Source organism: Herpailurus yagouaroundi, unplaced genomic scaffold (genome assembly GCF_014898765.1).
Source record: "Herpailurus yagouaroundi ecotype Mexico unplaced genomic scaffold, PumYag 196, whole genome shotgun sequence".
Taxonomy (NCBI): domain Eukaryota; kingdom Metazoa; phylum Chordata; class Mammalia; order Carnivora; family Felidae; genus Herpailurus; species Herpailurus yagouaroundi.
In genome coordinates, this window is record NW_024412427.1 from 28,563,532 (window position 1) to 28,584,541 (window position 21,010).

At 41.7% G+C, this 21,010-nt stretch overlaps 1 protein-coding gene across 10 annotated transcripts in view; it reads right to left on the reverse strand.

Annotated features, from left to right (window-relative positions):
• The window catches only part of KIF16B (kinesin family member 16B), a 289,984-nt gene that overhangs the window by 216,408 nt on the left and 52,566 nt on the right, over positions 1–21,010 (reverse strand). For all 10 annotated transcript variants that reach the window (XR_005782154.1, XR_005782151.1, XR_005782153.1 and 7 more), the window contains 6 exons: positions 20,235–20,377; positions 18,583–18,751; positions 18,266–18,397; positions 17,127–17,302; positions 9,054–9,119; positions 6,005–6,064 (listed from right to left, as the gene is read on the reverse strand). Coding sequence is in view for 5 of the 10 variants with exons in the window: in XM_040447749.1 (XP_040303683.1) it covers positions 6,005–6,064; positions 9,054–9,119; positions 17,127–17,302; positions 18,266–18,397; positions 18,583–18,751; positions 20,235–20,377 (746 nt within the window). In the remaining 5 variants the exon portion in view is untranslated. The remainder of the gene's footprint in view (positions 1–6,004; positions 6,065–9,053; positions 9,120–17,126; positions 17,303–18,265; positions 18,398–18,582; positions 18,752–20,234; positions 20,378–21,010) is intronic.

Below are 21,010 nucleotides of genomic sequence, written 5' to 3' on the forward strand. Positions count from 1 at the left end.
GAGTAATCGAAGAATATGCTTTCAGTAAGGAGGAGACCCTAGTTTTTTAAAAAATGAGAAGAGTAGCCAAGGCTGGAGGGATGCAAACAGAGAGCCCCCTCGGGGCCGCAGGCCGAACTTCATCATTAGGCTCTGGACAAACCCCGCAGAGTAGCGCTCCCTTCTGCCACACCATCTGTCAGACACTTGAGAGCTCTATGTTGCAGTCCAAACTGACTGTGCTTTATCTCGAAGCACAGAACTCAAGGAGTTATTTGGAAGTCAGATAACACCTTTGAGCATTTTTTTTCATCCGTTTATAAAATGCTGGAACAGAGAAACCAAAACGGGTACAGAGCAGACACACCAAAGAGGTATGTGAAGGGGTCGGGTGAGGGGGAAGAAAGTGGGAATGGAGAACGCATTCGGGTACTCATTACTTGAAAAAATTCATCAACAATAAAACATACGGGATTTATAAAAAGCCACGCCAAAAGGCCCCCAGGAGGCGCATCAAGTAGCCACTTTATAAACCACTTCAAACAGTAAGCAGTCAGCACAATATGGAAGCTATGCAAAAAGGGAACGATACACCAAGGCCTCAGGAACGCATTGATCCCAAGGCTTGTAGATGCTGGATTTATCACAACATTAAGTTCCAAGACCCAAGAGAGTTATCACGGTTTAGCACAAATTCAGCCAGGATGAAAAACACACCGGGGCAGTATTCGAAGAGACTAGAAAGATCAAAAAGAGAAGAGTCAACCCAGATTCTCAGGAGCCGGCACAGCACGTCAAGAGACTGAGATGTGGGACTGACTCTGCTATCAGACCAGGTTGAACCATGGAACAGAAGCTGCTTCAGTGCTTACATCCCAGGGGCTTTAAAACAGAGAATTGGTTACTTGGCTGAAGGAGGAGCTGGGAAGCCACTGGGGATGGTAAGGCCACCCAGAAACTGACACCAGCAGGAACCAGCATCACCCCTGGGCAGGAGGGACACAGGGGCAAGGCCAGGGCTGGGCCACACGAATGCTACAAGAAGCCTGAGGGGGAGACGTCTGCTTTCTCGCTCCAATCTCCAGGGGAGTCCCCCAGGAGCCTGAGAAAGGGTAGCCCCCAGGGGCCAGCCCCCCCCATGACCATGACCCAAGGCAGGGCCGGAGAAGTAGGGAAAGGGATCCGACGGCAAAAAAGCCCAAGACTGCTCCCCACCTTTCCTCAAACTGTATGGTGCAGACCTGCCACCCGGGCACCTTAGATTCTGACTTAGCTCATCTGCAGTGGAGCCTGAGGGCCAGCGATGCAGATGGTGCTGGTCCAGGAGCCCCAGTCTGGCAAATATCTAACTGATTCAAATGAAAGGCTGGACCATAATCCAAAGGAACACAGCCACATTCCTTCTAAGGATAAAAACACACCCTCATGTATAAGCCTTTCAAAGAAGAACAACGAACATAAGGCACAGGTAGGAACAAGACCAGTGCCTGCACAACACTCCGTGTTACTTCTTCCCCCAGACTGTCAGATTTGTGTGCTTCAAGGTTATGGCTGAATTGGGTCCCCCTAAAATTCAGCTACTGAAGTCCTCATCCACAGTACCTCAGAACATAACTGTATTTGGAGACGGGGCCTTTATGTAATGATACTAAAATGAAGCAGTTAGGGTGTAATATGACTGACGTCCTCGTAAAAAGAGAAGACTGGGACACACACAGTATGAGCAGCCGTGCAGGCAGGCACACTGAGAAAAGACCACATGAGGACACACGCCAAGAAGAGAGGCCTCGGGAGGAACCAACCCTGCCGTCACCTTCATCCTGGACTTGAGGCCTCCAGAGCTGTGAGCAGATAAAGTTCTGCTGTTTAAGCCCCCTGGTCTGTGATATTTCGTATGACAGCCTAGAGAGTTAATATAAAAGTCTTGGTTTGGGTTTTTGCTTCTTGATACCACTTTAATGAGGTTAAGTTTTCGCTGCTTGCCTGCCCAGTGAGAGGCAGAGTTCCAGAAGCTTACAGAATAATAGAGACAGTCCTAACCCAGACCCTGCTCTATTTAGGGGGAGAAACCAAGGCCACCAACCTCAGATGATGATGGATGCTGTGACAGAGGCAAAGCCAAATGCTCTAAAGGCCCAAGGAGAACAAAATCATTCCAACTGGGAGGTGGGGTGGAAGTGTGAGCAGGGACAGAGCTCCCACAGGGATTCTGATGGGTCCAGAAAGCGGAAACATCTGGAATGCTGGAGCAACACAGGCAAAGGCCAAGAGTCACCAAGAGACCCGATGCGCAGGTGTGCAGGGACCAGCAAGACGTCTGGCAGGGCGGGTGCGATGGCGGGGGCCCAGGGGCAGGGAGAACTGTCAAAGTAAACAGAGAACTGAGGAGCTCACTACCTCTGGGAGTCTGAACTCTAATTTGCAGAAAATGAAGATTAATGAAATAAGGAAGGCAGGTTAAGGGCAAGAGAGTGGATATGCAGAGTCCATTGTGAAGGATAGTAAAACTCTCATTACCTAACTGCCTAAGAACAGCCTCCTCAAGATTAACATACTTTCTACCTTCATTAGCCACTTCCAAAAGAACTCTTAGAACTTTATTATCTCTTCCCCTGTTAACCTGGATCTAGGGAACAGGTTGCCATCCACCATGATATCCAAGCTAGGAACCAGAGTATGTGATGGTTGTGGGTAAGTGTCACAACCCAGTGAGTCAGAAAGAGAACTGAAGCCTGAGATCCAAGTTCCGCAGATCGAAGCCTGAGGCTCCGTCACTGCCACCACGGTGCCACCAGTCTGGCTGCAAATAGCCATCACCCTTTGTCAGAGCATGAATCTGGCTAGCAGCCTTCTGCTCTCCCTCCACCCCCACTCAGGAGGACCTTGGATCCCTCATCCAGAGCAAGGGAAGCAACAGGCCCAATGAAAAGAAAGGAACAAAGTTACTCCTTGGCTTGTGAGCATCCAGGATCCCAGCCTCTAGTGATTTCCAGGGAAATTAAGGAACTTCCAAGCGTAATTCACATGAATCTGACTTTAAGAGACCTTTGCCTTGTACACTGACTGAGAGTCCCACCCCTGCAGGAAAGGGGGCTCTCATTTACTCCCAAAGCACCTCCATGTGGCGTATGCCAATGAACTAATCTCGGGTCTCATCACTGACTGAGGAGATGCAAGCATACAGCACCGGCATCTCAACGCCAACAAAAACCAATGTGATGCCTGACGAGATGGGTTATGCCCCTCTCCTTAGTCCTCTCTTCAAGCAATAGCCATGTGGCTCCTCTGAAATGACTCGCCGATAAACTTGGACAAGAAAAAGAAACAAGGCAGACAGGTGTGGCACCAAGAAACACTGAATCAGCCCTGGTCTCTCCCTTTATCCCCTGGATGTTATAACTCTCATCTGCCTGTTCCCCAAAGGACTCTCCTTGGATGTTCAGAATTGGGGTTTGGAAAGGATGATAACAGGGAAACTGGCAGAGTCAACAGTTGGGTCTTGACAGTGAACATAATCCTGGGAACCTACTGGTTCACTGGGCCTGTCTCTACAAAATGTGCTAATTCGGTATAAGAGCAAGTTCCCACAGTTTAGCACAGGCATGTGCAGACTGAACTACTGATCTGAAAGCACGTTTGCATTTACACCCTGGCACCGCCTTATTGAGAGTAAAATATCCTTCTTTCCCCTTTGCTTTTTAGTTCAGTCAAGTGACTTGCTTTGGTCAATGTGATGCTAGCGAGCACGGCGCAAGCAGAAGCCTGAAACACACCTGCATGACTCGGCATGCCCGCCTGTACCTTGGCCAAGACCATGAGAAGAGCACGCCCCAGAAAACCAGCCGGTCCAAGAGGATGAGGGACATGTGGGGCAGACCCGGAACCCACCGACAGCCTGGAGCCAAGCCCAGCCAACTCCCAGCCAACCCCCAGCCAACCTGCACACGCGTGAGAGAAAACGTGGTTTTAAGCCACTGAGTTGGTGTGGGTTCTCTGCAGCATTATTAGAGCAATCGCTGATAAAGAACCGTCTGACAACAGAAATAGGGCAAGGATTACACAGGTTACCGCACAGATACAAACTCATCGAATAACACTCGTTTTCCTCATCAATTTCCAAAGAATGCTTTCAAAAACAGCGTTTGAGTAGCCGCCTTCTTTCCTTCACCTCAGCCCTCAGGCACCGTCTTCCAGTAAGAGAGGAAGACCGCCCCTAAAACAGCAAATATAAGCAGAAAATGACTACAGATTTAAAACACAAATACCAGCAGAGAAATCTAAAATGGGCTTGCAAGAGCGAGAGACAATTTGAAACTTGAAATAAAATTAGCCAAATAAAATTTGAAATATCATTAGCCTTTCTCATAATCTTTGACACCTAGCACACAACACATTTCCATTCTTCTCATCTGAATAGTTATAAAAAAATAAAAATAAAGATTTATGAATAATAGAATTGGAATTGGAGGAGAACTTAGCCTCAGGGCCCAAAAATCACCTTATGAAAAGGCGCACTGCCTCCTGTGCTAACAGATACTACATGCGCTAATGACTTTTCAAAGAGCTATCTCGTTTCTCTGTTCCTTAAACGGAACAGCTTTCCGTCTTCTCTCTTTGCAAATTTACTGAGGTGAGTGTACATCGCGTCATGAAAGGTCAAATGACGTGGGCTTCCCAGGCAGGGGCTGTGGCACTGCTCCTTAGAGCTGATGCAGCTACCGGATGAAAACTACCCATGTCTTGGGGGTGCTTGCTCCACACCGGACTATGGTACTTGCAAATGCAAGTGAGGTCTTTTGCTCAGTCTCCTGAACAAAAATCTATTGACGTGGGAAATGCTGAAGAAGTACTTCAAAATAATATGACACCATCGTCAGAATCAGGAGGCTCCCCTCCAGAAACCCTTACCTTCTGTAACGGGAAACATCATCTCTCAGACCATCACAACCCACCCCCACTGAGAAGCACAGCTCAACCTCCCACCTTGTGAGAAAGTCTTTTTAAGCCTCAAAGCAGGCCAAGCTGCCTAAATGGCACGTGGAGAACTTTACAGCATATGCTGCTGACCTCCTTCAGAGCTGTCAGGCACAGAACTACATGGCTGACCCAGGCCTTCAAGAGTTTGCCCCCATGAAACGGTTAAGTGGGTGCCCCATTTTTCATATATAGGGTAGGGTTCTGCCAAGACATGCAGCTAAACCTGGTCTCTCCAGCCTTACCGATGGTACAGGACATTTCACTCTTTCCAGAATACTTTGTCTGAATAGGCCTCAAAAACAAACCCAGGATTCAGTGGTCTCTGAATCCCCCTCCCTCATGTGTGAAGTCAGACACTATCAAAGCTTATATTCCGGTCCGAACCTCAAATGTCGTTGAGGTATTGACCCTCAATAGAGGACTCAGGTTTTCTGCCAACTCGGCAATAGCCGGAAACACGAAGAAGCGTGTATTTTGAAGCACAGAAAATGAAAATTGGAGGCCACTGGTGACATCCTTTCACAATTAGCATCGCCAAACATGCAGACCATCTCTGTCTAGCCCTTGAGACACACACAAAAAAATTCCAATAGGAAATTACTAGTTTCGTAATCTGAAATCTAGCCATGCTATGCACACACATTCTACAATACTGACACAAGACTTTTTTTTATCCCCCCCCCCCCCATTTAACCTATCACTTTTACATTGGGTTTAACAAAAGCAGGAAAGCAAAGTGGATGCCCTTGAATACTAAGTGGAGTGTAATATGTGCTGAATCAAAAATGGAAAAACTCCAGCAAGTAAAAACAAACACCTTACATATCAGCAACCCCTCTGCATGTGAAAATACACACCTTTAATGTCTCATAGCTCTATTTCCTGTTTCCATTTCTTCAAAATTAAACCAGAACCCAAATCCCCCAAAAGTCACTGGTCTTACCTTAAGCAAAGCATGTAGTAGCCATATATCAGGTAGAAGGGAAAAAAAAGTTTTATCTATTTAAGCCAAGATAGTAAGGTTAAGGCACCATATTACAGTCCTTACTTTCAAAATATTTTGGGTTTCATTCCACTTATTTGTCCATTCCTTGGTCAATTCTTGAACCTAAAAGGAAAAGTACACATGTGTGATTGCTTCATTATCCATTATTGTGGTTTTCTTCTAGAAAGTTTCTAAACTCTTATAGCTTATGGAAGGATGTACGATATATATCTTTAATTACATAGTAATTTTGATCCCTGAAAGAACTATCACCAAATATAAATCAAATAAGCTGATCTCATTCTACAACCTACATTGTAGCAAAGGAAAGAACAGGAAAAAAAAAAAATTGTCAAGTTGCCTAGAGTTTTACAACAGTCTTTTTCATGGTATACTTAAGTAAAAGCTGCTTCCTTGGATATTAACTAAAAATTACAAGTTCAAGAATGGGAATGTCCCATTAAATGGGTTAATTTTTCCCGATTATACACTAGGTCCTAAAAAAATAGTGATTTGCTTTTCTTTCTAATTAGATGGGGTGATTAAATCACCTTGGATGCTGCAGTTTTCTTTAAGAGATAATCTGCTGCTTTAGCTAATTAATAGGACTTATAAATCTCATTCTATCTTAAAAAAGAAAAAAGGTAGCTCTTTAACTAACTCTTTTAGTAAAAGCAAAAATCTTTTGATGACAATCAGCTTCTTTCCAGTCTGCTGTAACCTAGGGGAGAAAATATCCCCCCAATTGTTGAACACAGCACAGTTGGAAACCGCTCAAGTCTAATAAAATTATTTTGCTGGTTCCATAAAACTTTGTAAATGGTCCTAGTAAGTAATTCATTAAGAAGCAAACAGTGATATTAGATTGAGAGGTAGGAAAAAAAAAAAAATGTGTCCTGTAAAAATGAATATCCCTGAAGCTAAAACAGAGTGACTCCCCCCAGGGACGGGGTAGGATTGGACAGACAGATGACACTCGTCCTTTCAAAGCCTTCCTCCTTCCCTACTTTAGCAGTTCTGCCACTTCTCCGCTCCCATCCCATCTGAACGTACTGCTCTTGCAGCTGAGACATTAGCTTATTTAACCAGGCCAAAGTGCATGCCGGGAATACACCTGCTTGCACTCTCACTGCCAACAGCAAGACACCCCCCACACGCCACTGAGTATATAGCAACTGGAGGAGGTGCTCATGTCAGACACCTCCCGGACAGAAAGCCTTTGTTACTGACAAGTGGGGAAACTGAAGGGACGGCTTACCAGAGAGGAAAACCAAACCACACCTAACCCACCTATACTCAATTGTTTGGCAGTCATTCATTTTACTCCATTTAGCCCAAATAGGGCTGACTAAGTTAAAAGAATACCGCTTCATTTTCACTAGTTATTAAAATCAAAATCAATCATCTTCTTGGTTAAAACCACATAAATGAAAGAAACAGGACCGACCCTCTCTAGTTTTGCTTTTTGTGTGTTTTTAACGGTTTGCAAAGACTGTCCTGAGCTGTCTGGAACTGCACATTCACTCCAGTCTTTCGTCTCATCCCTTGAGTGATGGCAACTTCAGGCTCTAATGATGGCAGTTAAAGCCACCTGGCTATCAGGGCGTGTTTTGGAAAAGCTTTCAGAGAGGCAATGTTCCGAGAGGGAATGTTCTGCCTTTTCTCCCTACAGAAGAAGGAAGGACTGGTATATTGAATTTACCAATTTGTAATCATCGGTTCACAGATTCTCACTGGCAATTTATCGGACAAACACGGCATTCAATAATAAATGCTTCTGCATTTCACCAAAAGGTGTGTTCTCCCTGAAGAAATGACAAGCCAATCAATCCTTTTCCAATTCAATCAAACCATTCTAGCTTTAAACAAATTTTTAAGTATGCCTTGGGTTTATTTTACTATGGATTTTAAAGCAAATAATCTTCATTTACAAAATAGACCAATGTGTGATACCACCTCTAGCAAATGACCAGGTGATAAGATTTATAGCTAAACAGACAGCAAACTATTGTAAAAGGTCAGCAGAAAACTAGATTAAAACCTAGAAATTGTTATGAACGAGATACGTAGTCATTTCTGTCACAGCATGTGTAATGCATTCAAATTAAGATGTTTATTGCTTTCTATTAACTTGCTAGGTATTCCTGAAAACTATTATTAAGAAACAATATAAGACTATATCCATTTCGAAGCACTCAAAATTAGAATTTGAAGCACTAAAATACAAAATTTCATCAGAAAAATAGGGAGTAAGAAACTAATGTTTTTACTCATGCTATTATCAGCAAATTCATCAGCATAATTACCCAGGGAAGTGTCAACAAGTTCCTAACTACAAGCCAATTTATATTTTCAGTATTGTGTACTCTTCAAAGAGCTTTACCAATAGAATCCAATTTTCTTTCTCAATCTGCTGTAACCATTCAGCACAGTGAACAAAATCCAACCCAAAAAGTGTTCTCAGTGCCTGTTTTTCTTTCACAGATGACTCTTTTTAAAAAACAAAAATAGTACAGAACCAGGTCAGCCATGAAACTGGCTTTCAGAAAGAGCCAGCATACCAGCACTCAACGTCAGCCCACGACATCTCCAGAGCCACTCTCTCTCTGGTCACTCACTGCCACTCCCTCTCCCTGCTTCAGCTCTCCCTAGCTTAAGGGAAACTAAGCATCCACGTGGAGTATTCAGAGATTCCCCCAGGGCTGCACTTCCCACTGGAAACAAAGTAAAGGGATGACAAAAAGACTAAACAGTGGTCATTCTTCAGCTACGGTTAAGCTGTGGGGACCACCGCTGTCTCATGAATGTTGGAACATGGCCTCCCTCGACTCGGGGCTCCTGTGTGCTCTGAAGTACCGAGCAGCCTCCTGGCCTGCGTGTGAATTTCAGTTGCAGTAACCATCATGTACAAATCCCATTTAATAAGTCACAGAGGACACGATGAGATACACCAAGAGTCAACCATTGTGCTTCTTTAAAAATGGGGTGAGGCAGAGGGAGGGTTCAGTGAAATGAAGAAGGAAAATGAGTTTAAACAGCAAGTATTAAAAAGCGTGCACTTAAAATAACAGTGAAAAGATTTTTAAAAAATAACGAGTCAGGCATCACTTACTCTTGCTTCATTCTGCTGAAGTTTTTCCTCCATACTTAAGGCTGTGGGGGAGTCTAAGAGGGCAATCTACAATTTAAGCCATAAAAGAGAAAAGTAATTAGTAAACAGCAATAATCTACAGGAAGGATTTGTCCATGATTAATAAATTATCAAAAAGAGCCAAATAACTATTAAGCAAAGGTGAAAAGTACTGTCCCACAACCACCCCAAAAGTGTCAGTCATCACTGAGTCTTTAATCAATGGGGTACATATCTCATAATATTCAAAACCATAGCATCCTAGCAAACCCACATTTGCAATACAAATCAGTAAAGCAAAGGAAAAAGACAAACATGTTACATACTGACATTTTACCAAAATCAAACACGGTCTAAATCCCTAAATCTGAAAGAATTCATCTGTTCTGAATACGCACAATGTACAAAATTCAAAAAGAAGCATAAGTCTTGCTCAATCACAGGCTTCTGAGAATTATACATGTTGATACATGCAAATGAAATTTAGTTTCACTGCTGGATTATACTCCATGTGTGGTATGGCTACCCATTTCTTTATGCGCGTTGCAAAGGTATAAAGATTGACACGTGAATGACAAACACCAAAATCTGGTTGGAACTGGGACAAGACACAGAAGGGAAAGCACAGGGAGCCAGGTAGGACACAGAGGGGCTCTGACTGTATTCGGAACTCATAATCTGAGAGGTAGGGACATAGTGCTCCCTAGGATGTCATCAGAAATAAAAGAAAGGGATCATATAAAAGGCACAGCATGTGGAGGGGGTGGGGGTGTGAGGACTTCTGGGTGGCTCAGTTGGTTAAACATCCCACTGTGGCTCAGGTCATGATCTCGCAGTTTGTGAGTTTGAGCCCCGCATCAGGCTCTGGGCTGACAGCCTGGAGCCTGGAGCCTGGAGCCTGCTTCAGATTCTGTGTCTCCCTCTCTCTCTCTCTCTCTCTGCCCATCTCCCACTTGTGCTCTGGCTCTCTCTCAAAAATAAATAAACATTAAAAAAAAACTTTCAAAGATACAGCAGAGGGGACATAGTCAATGATATTTTAATAGCGTTGTGTGGTGACAGACGGTAGCTACACTTGTGAGCAGAACATCACAAGATGTTGAATCACTATGCTGTACACCTGAAACTGTGCATCAGCTATACTCAAGTAAAAAATTTAAAAAACAAAAAATAGAAAGGGTCTTCCTCCCTCCCCATCCACAGGCAACCACTTTTTCCCAATATGCTGTGTAAACCTGAAGTCATTCTGGTCATATGCACACATATTTTTGTTGTTTTTTAAACAGCACAAACACTAGCAGAACACTATTCTGAACACTGCCATTTTCGCTCAATATATTCTGGAGAAAATTCAGTACAAATAAAACCACTTCGTTCTTTTTAACAATTCCAATTCACCAATCAGTATTCCATATATGTATACATATATATATACATATATGTATACAATATTTGAATATTCAAATCATATATCCATATGTATGAATATTCCATAATTTATGTCAGCACTTTCCTAGTAATGGAAATGCAGGGTTTCTTTCTAATCTTCTGTTTTACCAGCAATGCTACAAACAGCAATCCTATACCACGGTCTACCATGTACATAGGTGTATCGATAAATTCCTCCAAAGGAATTTGTGAGTCATTTATATGTATGTTTTTTTTTTTTTAACTGCCAACTTCTCCTCCTCAGAGACTGTAGCATTTTTTTTTCATTATTATTTACATTTCAATTTCTATTCAAATGAATGCAACAGCCATAAGTGGTCTTCGTTGGCTCAGTTAAACTTTCAGGCTGACAAGATTACCATGGGCCACACTCCACATGGACAGGACAGCAAGGTCCTCATGAAGTCTCTGTAACGGTCCCCACAGCTGTCAGGAGCTACCATCTTTAGCCCTCTCGAAGGACTGAGATTGAAACACGCACCTAGGGGGCTCACCTTGGCCTAGAAGCCCCACACCCCACCAGAGGCAGCATCTCTTGTTCAGGCATACCCTCTAGGGTCCACAAGAGACATCCTCAGTTACAAGAGTCACTGCACTCAGGGAAACCCAAACCTATGGCTTTCCACCCACACTTACAGTTTATATATAGTCCATCGTAATCCAGATGCAATTCCCCTATTAGGGGCCATTTTTATCATTAGAGATATTGTCTGGTGATAAAGATGGCCTCCCACTGTTACCCAGATTACGGAGAATAAAGCCAACAAGATAAGCACTAGTAAAGGAAATTCATTCATAGCGGAAAAAAAGGAGTTTTGCTAACACGTTACTACAGCACATTATTGCAGCACCTAGCATGCTGTCTTGCACACAGATGGTACTCGACAAATAGTTGCCAGTGAAGAAATGCAGGTGGCAGGCTTTATTATGCCTGCACAGTTTATATGTGGCTGACAATTTTCACAGCAATTAGTGACCCCTTTATAACATGGCTAATTTCACCGACTCCGCTATAGGGATTTTTCATCTATACTCAAAGCTGAAACATTCCTACCACATCGTCAACTCAGCAGATAATCACCGACTGAACACATGCGGGTGGGCGGGCTATCATGACCACTAGGCCTTTTGGTAAACCCACCTAAGTCTTCTTAAAGGAAAAATCTGGTCAAACTAAACCATTTTCAATTAAATTACTGTTTGCAAGGTGTCCATTTAGAAGAAAGACGTTCGGGACTAAATAATATTCAGATGAAGTTCATGTGTTAAACCAATGGTAACACGGCATCACAACTGCAGCAGCATCAACTCCACCAACGACATGTATAAGCACCTGTCGCCTCCCACCCGGGCCAATATACTATGCAATTAAGCATTTTGATCTTTGCCCATCTGATAGGTTTTCTAAGAAATGTGAGGTATAATTTACATGCAGCAAAATACACAGCTTAATGACTATGTGTCCATATCCGTATATTTTCATCTCACTGTTCTTAATATTTGCATTTACCGTATTTCAAGGGACATTGAATATTTTTTCATAGACTTAGAAACCATTTGAAACTTTTTCCTGTGAACTGTGCTCATATTCTTTATTCACTTTTCAGTCAGCTTGTGATCTTTTCCTCATTTTTTTTTTTAATAGAAGCAATTTTGGGGGCACCTGGATGGCTCAGTCGGTTGAGTGTCAGGTCATGATCTCGCAGTTTGTGGGTTCAAGCCCTGCATCGACTTCACCGCTATTAGCACAGAGCCCGCTTTGGATCCTCTGCCCCGTTCCTCTCTGCCTCTCCCCCACTCACTTGCTCTCTCAAAAATAAATAAAAATATTACAAAAAAAAAAAAAAAAAAAAAAAGAAGACCTTTTCACAATAAGGAAACTTGTGGCACAAGTTGGTGATCTATTTCTCCTGGTTTGTACTGATTAGAGCAAATTTTCATGGTGTTATGTAAATATGCTACGTCCTTCCTTACCTTGGTCTATGTGAGCTCTCATGAAATGAGACAGAGGATTACAGCTCCCCGTGGCAAATATGTTTGGCTCTGTCTCCTGCTATTTCCTATAGTTTTTTGGGTTTTTTTCTTTATAAAAGTTGACACATTTGGTTTTAATTATGAATTACACTCTTTACTATAATAAAGTGCTTTTTTGTTTGTTTTAGAGAAAGAGCACATGAATGAGGGGGAGGGGGAAGGGAAGGGGAAGGGAGAGGGAGAAAATATCAAGCAGGCTCCACACTCAGCACAGAGCCCAAACCAGGGCTAGATCCTATGACCCTGAGATCATGACCTGAGCTGAAATCAAGACTCGGACATTCAACCTACTGAGCCACCCAGGCGCCCCATAAAGTGCTTTTTTAAGGTATGCATAATATATATAAAATGTAAAAACAACACAATGCTGTTTTGTACTTCTTCCTTTCCCCTCTGAATTACCTAGTAGGCCTGTGTTCATTCATACAAATATCATGTAACAGTTTCCGTCTGTGACCCTCCTGGAGATGTGTCTTAAAAGTTTGCACATGATGACATTTCTATTATCTAGCTATCATTTAAAGTTTCTCTGTGACTCCAGCTATACAGATGAGAAATTCATCCTATTTCCATTTTAGTGTCCTCCTTTGCTTCCCGACTTTTCTGGCTTATTTCATTTCTTTATTGTTTAATTTTCTCATCTCCAGATATATCCAAGAGAAAGAGTTCACAGACGTTCTCTCTGTCAGCTTTGAAGTAGAATTCTGAAAACATGCTTTAAATATAACAAAAGAGAACACTTGAAAGGACAAGCGATCAAAATACTCAACTTCATTGATCATCTGAGAAGTGCAAACTAAATCCTTCTGTAACATAACAGTGCATCCGTCAGATGGTCACAATGAAAACTGGACAGAACCCAGTGTGGACAAGGGCCTGCAGCAGCGAGATCGGGCACTTTCGTGTGCTCATGGTAGATGTAAACCAGTACAGGCACTGTAAAAACTGTCTGGCTAAAACTGAGCATATGTACACCTTCCGACCCCCCAACTCCACTCTTAAATATAAACCTAACAGAAACGCGTCGGTACATTCGCTAAATGACATGCAGAAGAAAGTCAGCAACAGCACTTATAGCCCCATAAAGGAAACTCCCCAAATGCCCATCAAAATTACACTGGATAAATGAGTTGGGACACACTTGTGTGATGGAATACAATATAGCAGTGAGAATGAACGGATCTACAACTACATGCAACACCATGGATCAATCTCACAAACACGACATTGAATGAAAGAAATGAGACCAGGAGTATATACTACATGATTCCATTTACATAAAGAACAAAAATAGGCAACACTAAAACCTAATCTATGCCCTCAGAAGTCAGGATAATAGTTACTCTTGACAGAAATGGCAGGCAGCACCTGGAAAAGGAATATCAAGGGGGTCTTCCAGGATGCTGGTAATTTATGTTCCTTGATAGGGACGCAGGTTAGATCGGTGGATCCGGCTTGCGAAAATTCAATAATCTGTACACTTACAATATGTAGTTTCCCTGTACATAAATAACTCTTTTTTTTTTTTAATTTTTTTTTTCAATGTTTATTTAGTTTTGGGACAGAGAGAGACAGAGCATAAACGGGGGAGGGGCAGAGAGAGAGGGAGACACAGAATCGGAAACAGGCTCCAGGCTCTGAGCCATCAGCCCAGAGCCTGACGTGGGGCTCGAACTCCCGGACCGCGAGATCGTGACCTGGCTGAAGTCGGACGCTTAACCGACTGCGCCACCCAGGCGCCCCCATAAATAACTCTTAAATACAGAGTTCATATATATGTATATATACAAACAACTACACATATCTGTGTATTTCTCTATAGTAGGAGAAACAAATACATGTTATGTTCTTGTGCTTTATTTACTTTGTACTTTTGAAATTCTGATGCATTTGACATTTTGCACTGGCAAATACAAAAACTTGTTAAAAGGAGTTGATTTTTATTTAGCTGCCGTTAGCCAAATAATGGGACTTTGATTTGAATAACCATTTCAATGAACCATGGCAGCATTTGGAATATTGTAGGAATAGAGCAATGTTACCAGAAAAAAATTATACAGAGATTTTTAATGGGTACTTAAGAACACCTGCTTATTTTACTGAGCATCACAAATTTAATTAATTTAGGATAAGCCTGTACTGTCCCACAACAATTTATAGTTTCATAGTGTGATAAATTATTTTAAATTGGACTCCTGTTTTTATTATAACGTATGAAGTTAACCAAAGAATTTTATCTTCAGTGTGCTCTAAAATAGACTTAACTATCTCTTCCATCCTCACCCTCACCCACAAAAATACTCCTTCAATTACAGCAGCAGCCCTCAGTCACAAAAGAAGATAAAAGGCAACTGGCTCACACGATACGTCTCAAGACATCCCTCAGACAGAATATGGAAAACTTTTAATAAATTAAACTTTTCTGTCTGTATGATAAGGCTTCCTTCAAGGATTTCCTCAGGTTCATTTAAAAAGGCTCATCTTGGGGCGCCTGGGTGGCGCAGTCGGTTAAGCGTCCGACTTCAACCAGGTCACGATCTCGCGGTCCGGGAGTTCGAGCCCCGCGTCGGGCTCTGGGCTGATGGCTCAGAGCCTGGAGCCTGTTTCCGATTCTGTGTCTCCCTCTCTCTCTGCCCCTCCCCCGTTCATGCTCTGTCTCTCTCTGTCCCAAAAAAATAAATAAACGTTAAAAAAAAAAAAAATTAAAAAAAAAAAAAAAAAAGGCTCATCTTTCTTTTCCTTCATTGCCACAACTTAGTAAATCATTAAGTACAACAAGTCGCACCAATAATCGTCCAAATACTTCCCTTCACATAGAATAGTGTGGGTGATCCTATCAAATCATCCTTAAGTGTTCACTTTAGATAAATAAAATTTTTATGACACTGAAAAAAAGATCCCATAGGGCGCCTGGGTGTCTCAGTTGGTTAAGCGTTTGACTTCAGCCTAGGACATGATCTCACCATTCCTCAGTTCGAGCCCCGCGTCAGGCTCTGTGCTGACAGCTCAGAGCCTGGAGCGCTGTTTCAGATTCTGTGTCTCCCTTTCTCTCTGCTCCTTCCCTATTCATTCTCATTCTCTCTCTCTCTCTCTCTCTCTCTCTCTCTCTCTCTCTCTCTCAAAAATTAAGAAACAAACAACAACAAAAGAAAAGAAAAAAAGATCCCAATAGCATGGTATACAAATTAAAAAGACTATCATGTCCTAAGTCAGGGGAGCCTGATAATATCATATACAGCTGGACTATTCATTCTGGCAACTTGCCTTCACACACAGGAAAGGTCCACATCAAAAAGTAAAATATATGTGGAATGTTTTGTTTTGTTTTGTTTTGTTTTGTTTTGTTTTGTTTTGTTTTAGAGAGAGAACACGGGCCAGTGGGGTAAGGGCAGAGGGAGAGAGAAAGAATCTTAAGCAGGTTCCACGCTCAGTGCAGAGCCTGATGTGGGGCTGGATCCCACAATCCTGGGATCATGACCTGAGCAGAAATGAAGAGTCGGTTGCTCAACCACCCGACTGAGTCAACCAGGTGCCTCTGTGTGGAGATATTTTTAAGTGCAATGAAGAATTCCTATTCAAATGCTGTCTGCCATCGGATGGGAATAAACTGTCAGGTACATTTCAGGATGCAGGAAACTCAGTGAGGTTTTCATTCTGACAATAGTTTTATGGGTCAAACCACTTATGGTATGTCAAGGGCTTCAAGGGCCATACATTTCTAGATGAAAAGCTGCTCTAGAAAGGGCACTCTGCATCTAAAGAAAAGCATTTTTTTTTCAAATAATACACTTAAGACATCCATGTATGGGTTAGGAAAATGGGAAGAAATGTATCTTTGTTTATTTCTAACTCAAATCTAAGTCCAATATTTTAAAAAGCTATCCCTGATTTTCTTTCAAGGGTGGACTTTCTTTACAACAGTATCTAAAACCCATCAGAACCTAAGTCACACTATTCATTAAAGAACGTAACTCTGTGTGCACACTACACAGATAAGCAAGTTTACTGTGAAAAAACAAGGACAAAGGCCCTTCACTGGAATCCCAAAACATCCCGGGGTGAAGCCATTTGGACAGCCAAGCAAGGCCTCAAGGACATCATCTCAGCCAGTTACACATGTCACTGTATCACCATAACCACCTCTGTAATGGGCAATACAAAATAGATTCAGAAAGGTCTTCAAACAAGTCTTTCATTCTGTCAAAGTACATTTTCAAACCATAAAACGCATGGGTAGAATTTTAAACCTTACTCCAAGCACCTCAATTTCCTTCCACTAATGGAGATTATGCGGCTAATCCTATTGCATGCTAAATTTCCATCCATAATTGATAACTATTAGATACTTAATCATTTCAGGCTTTGTGGATGAAATCTTACACACAGAGCCCATAATGAATGCAAAGGCCTAGGAGAAGGTAATGTAAAGGAGACTGGCTAACTCATTCAAAGCTTTACCTAGCACTTATTTACTCAAATCAATACAACGAGTGCGATAATTGTCTCATTAAGATCTAGAAATAGATGTCACTACTCAAAGAAAATTATCCATAAATCTCAGAAAAACCCAACCTGATTCCCTTGAGCAAGCAGCGTTTTCAGTCTGGCTATTTCAGCACGCAGCTCACGGATGAGTTTGACGTTGGCGTCCTCATTAATAGTAGGCTTGTTGATGATGTTTTTGGCTCTATTTGCATAGCGAAGAGTACTTAGGGTTTCTCCATAATTGACATCAGCAGGTGAAATGGCTGTGAAGAATGAATTCAAAAAATAATTTATCCAGCACTCCGTGTTTCATTTAACACAAAGTTGGTTTGTAATTTAAAAGTCAGATTAACCCCGGGTCATTGGATAGACTAAATATTCATTGCCATGGTAATGAATATTAAAAATTATCTAGATTTATAGGAAAGGTGCTCACTATACCAAATTAAATGTCATTTTGCTCCTCTTAAGTCTAGAATCAGCTAGCTATCTAACCAACTCTAAAATGAGATATGAGACTTTCCACCGTGCTTTAAGTAAGGAGTTTTCTCTGTTGAAAATATAGGAAGAAGATTTTAAGACTATTTGTACTTCTCAATACTACATAGAAATTAAAATACTTTTAAAAGTTACGGCAAAGTCTACCACCTGCAAAAATCCATGGCATTACTACTTTTCAAAAGAGTCAGTAGATCAGTGAATTCTTTTCCTCTAAAGCTTTGGTTAACCACCCCCCTGAACCCCCACCACAGCCTTCAGGGTTCAGGTAACTAGATAGTTACCTGTATCTGGAGTATATACCCTAGGTTAGATCCCTTTTCTCTACCATTAACGCATGGCCTGGGGAATGGGGGAGACACAGAGACAAGAAGGGAAGAGGAGAAAAGGCAAAAGAAAGTGGGGTTAAAAGGTTTTGAGTTCTTCCAAGCAACTGTCTCCCCTTTGTACATCTTTTTCTGTTACACTTCTTCCAGTGAGTGAAAATGCAGGAGCATTTGCACAACACATGGCAAGTTTATCTAACTAGGAAACAGGAAAGAGAGTTAATAATATGATAGTGTAGACAGGGATCACAGCGATTTTCTTCAAGATAGAAAAACTATTATCTTTTTTAAGATTTAAAAACAAAAAGGCACTACTTCCTAACGAGATGCTTTAAACTTACACATCTACAGGTAGTTCACATAAAACACTACATGCTGAGGACAAGAACTTGAAATTCTTACTGGCGATCATGATGGTTTTAGAGTTCCCGCCAAGGCTATCTTTCAACAGCCAAGTCAAAACAGAATCTCTGTAAGGCACGAAAACTTGTTTCTTCTTCACAAGAGGGTTTGCCGCATCCTGAGATAAATCGGCTGCACGAAGGAAGAAGAAAAAGAAGAAGAAGAAAAAAAAAAAGAGTAAAGTTTTTTCTCTAATTTGGCTTCAGAAAACCTTGAGGCTATCCTCTCAGACTATAACACAAACATTATACATAATTGCTTTGTGTTAATACAGTACCACGAAGAGTAAGAGGGGCAGGGGACAAGCAGAAACCCACCTAAGGCAGAAATGACATTTCCCAGAGTCACGAGGGATTTGTTAATATTCCCCCCTTCCTTCAGTCTGACCCCAGTGGCACCGGTGGCATCCGCTCGCTCACTTCCAGCAAGATCAACTAAGTGGATCTTACTCACGGTTTCAGACGGCATTTCAGAATCAAATTTTGCCTGTAGCAAAATATAAAAGCAAAATTGAAGAGGTGTAAAGAGCCCTGATGTTGTCTGTGATACAAATTCTAATTATTTTCCACTTCTCACTGTGATCTCTCAGGGTAGGGTTTGGGGTTTTTTTGTTTTTTGTTTTTAATTTTGTTGTTTCGTTGGCCTTCTTACTGGTTATAGAAACTTCCAAATGAAACTGAATACACCAGAAGTCTACCATATGTAATTCTTAAACTTTCTGAAGATATCTGTTCCATTACTCAAATCACTCGGTCATTCTCAACAAAGGCTTACTAAGTCTGACTGTAGTAGAACAGGACACAAGTCACTGTGGGCACTCAACAAAGAAAATAGAAGTAAATAAATAAGTAGTTTTGTTCTCATCTAGAGTCTTCAGCATTCCAAGCACAATGGCTCTCCAAAATACGATAAATGTAGACAGTTGTTAAAAGACCATTTGACCATTATTCAATGTCAAAACTTGTTTCACAAAGTATAAAACACTGAAAACCTTAAATAGTGTATTCCTTGCTTCTGGATTCTACCAAAATCTTACCTTCCCAATGACTTTTAACCTGTATTTAACAGTCTGAGCCAAAATGCCAAAAAGAAATTACCATATTTTGATAGAAATGTAAGCCTCTTAGAAACCAGAGGTGGCCATATCCTAATTCACATTAACCAGAAAGAAGGAGAAAATCCAAAAAACTACAGTAAATCATAAGCAAAGATGTAACAAAAGGTAAAGATGTGGAGCATTTATTAGGAGTTGTTCTGACTGATCTTTGAGAATTTTTTTATTTTCTTGGTCTGGGATTCCCCTCCTGAATAAAATACTATTTTTTGTATCTGATATGTTCAATGGCTAACATAGGCCAGGACATCCCCAAACTCCTAACACACGCTCAAGTCCCAAGAGGACCCTACGTGTTTGCATTCATCTGTTCTACTGGCCTAGGTCTTAAACTATTTACCTTCAGTAATTCCACACACAGTCACAACACACCTCACCTCGTAATCAGAATAGTTCTTACACTGGTACCTAAAAACATTGGTTGCCTTTTAATATCATTCAAATAATCATAATCAACATTGTGGGGCTAGTGCCATGGAGCGATAATGTACCACAATGAGTTACTCACCTTGGCCTCCAGCTGGTCTGACTTGCAATCCATTATCTCCCAGAGAGCTCACAACACTGAAAACTTTTGCTTAATTATGCAAAAAGCAAGTTTTTTCTGTCTAGAACAGGGCTGAAGCCTGCTAACTATTTCTTGAGGGTACACATCTGGATATTTCAAACGACCGTGCCTGTAACCACGGAGAAACTGCACACAACACATGTTCGTCTCTAATTAACAAGGAGATGACAGGCCGTCACCTTTGCCTGCTGCTGCTCCTGGTTCAACAATGATTGGTCCTCAGCTGGTGCTAATCACCAAGTAAAGACCTCGAGGATGGAGCCAGCCGGCCCCCCAGCTGCCCTCACCTGAGTGAACTTGATGGTGAAGATGGCATGAGACCTGCTACTGACGTCGTTCATCCCAGTCGCTGCTGTGGTTCGGTTGATATTTCCTGCATCCATGAGTTCTTCCACATCACTGTAATTCTGTACTAAATGTTTGGATAAATCTGGGAAAAAAGCAGAGGGCGGGGGCTGAAGAAATCTCCCTAATATACAATAAACAGAATAAGAAATTTACCCCTAGGAAATAACACACAACTGTACAAATTTGCTGACTTGTTTAAAGATCTTGCTTGTTCCTACGGTGTGCCAGTTTATAACACAGACTCGGGGATCAAGTCCTACTCTGCTGCTTACCAGTGGACTTACATGGTTATGCACAAGTCACTTAACCTCGCTGAGCCCCAGTCACCTCTGATAATGTGTACCTATCACATAGGGTATTTATGATAAACGTTAGCTATTATCATTGACCTCATGAGCGTTAGTTATAGCAAGGGAAACATAAACACTAGCTTCGTGCAAAACCCAAGAGCATTTTTTTTAATCCTTTAAAAAACGTGTCATTCATTTTCTGGGAACATTCATATGTTTCTAAAATCAAAAGCTATGAAAGATATACTGTGTAAAGGGTTTCCCACCACCCATCCTAAACCCACTGCTCACTTCCCTGTGTCAGACAACCCAATGTAATTAGTTTTTCCATACTCTTCTAAAAATAACCCATAGATATGCAGGCAATTACATACACGGGTGTGTGTGTGTGTGTGTGTGTGTGTGTGTGTGTGTGTGTGTGTGTG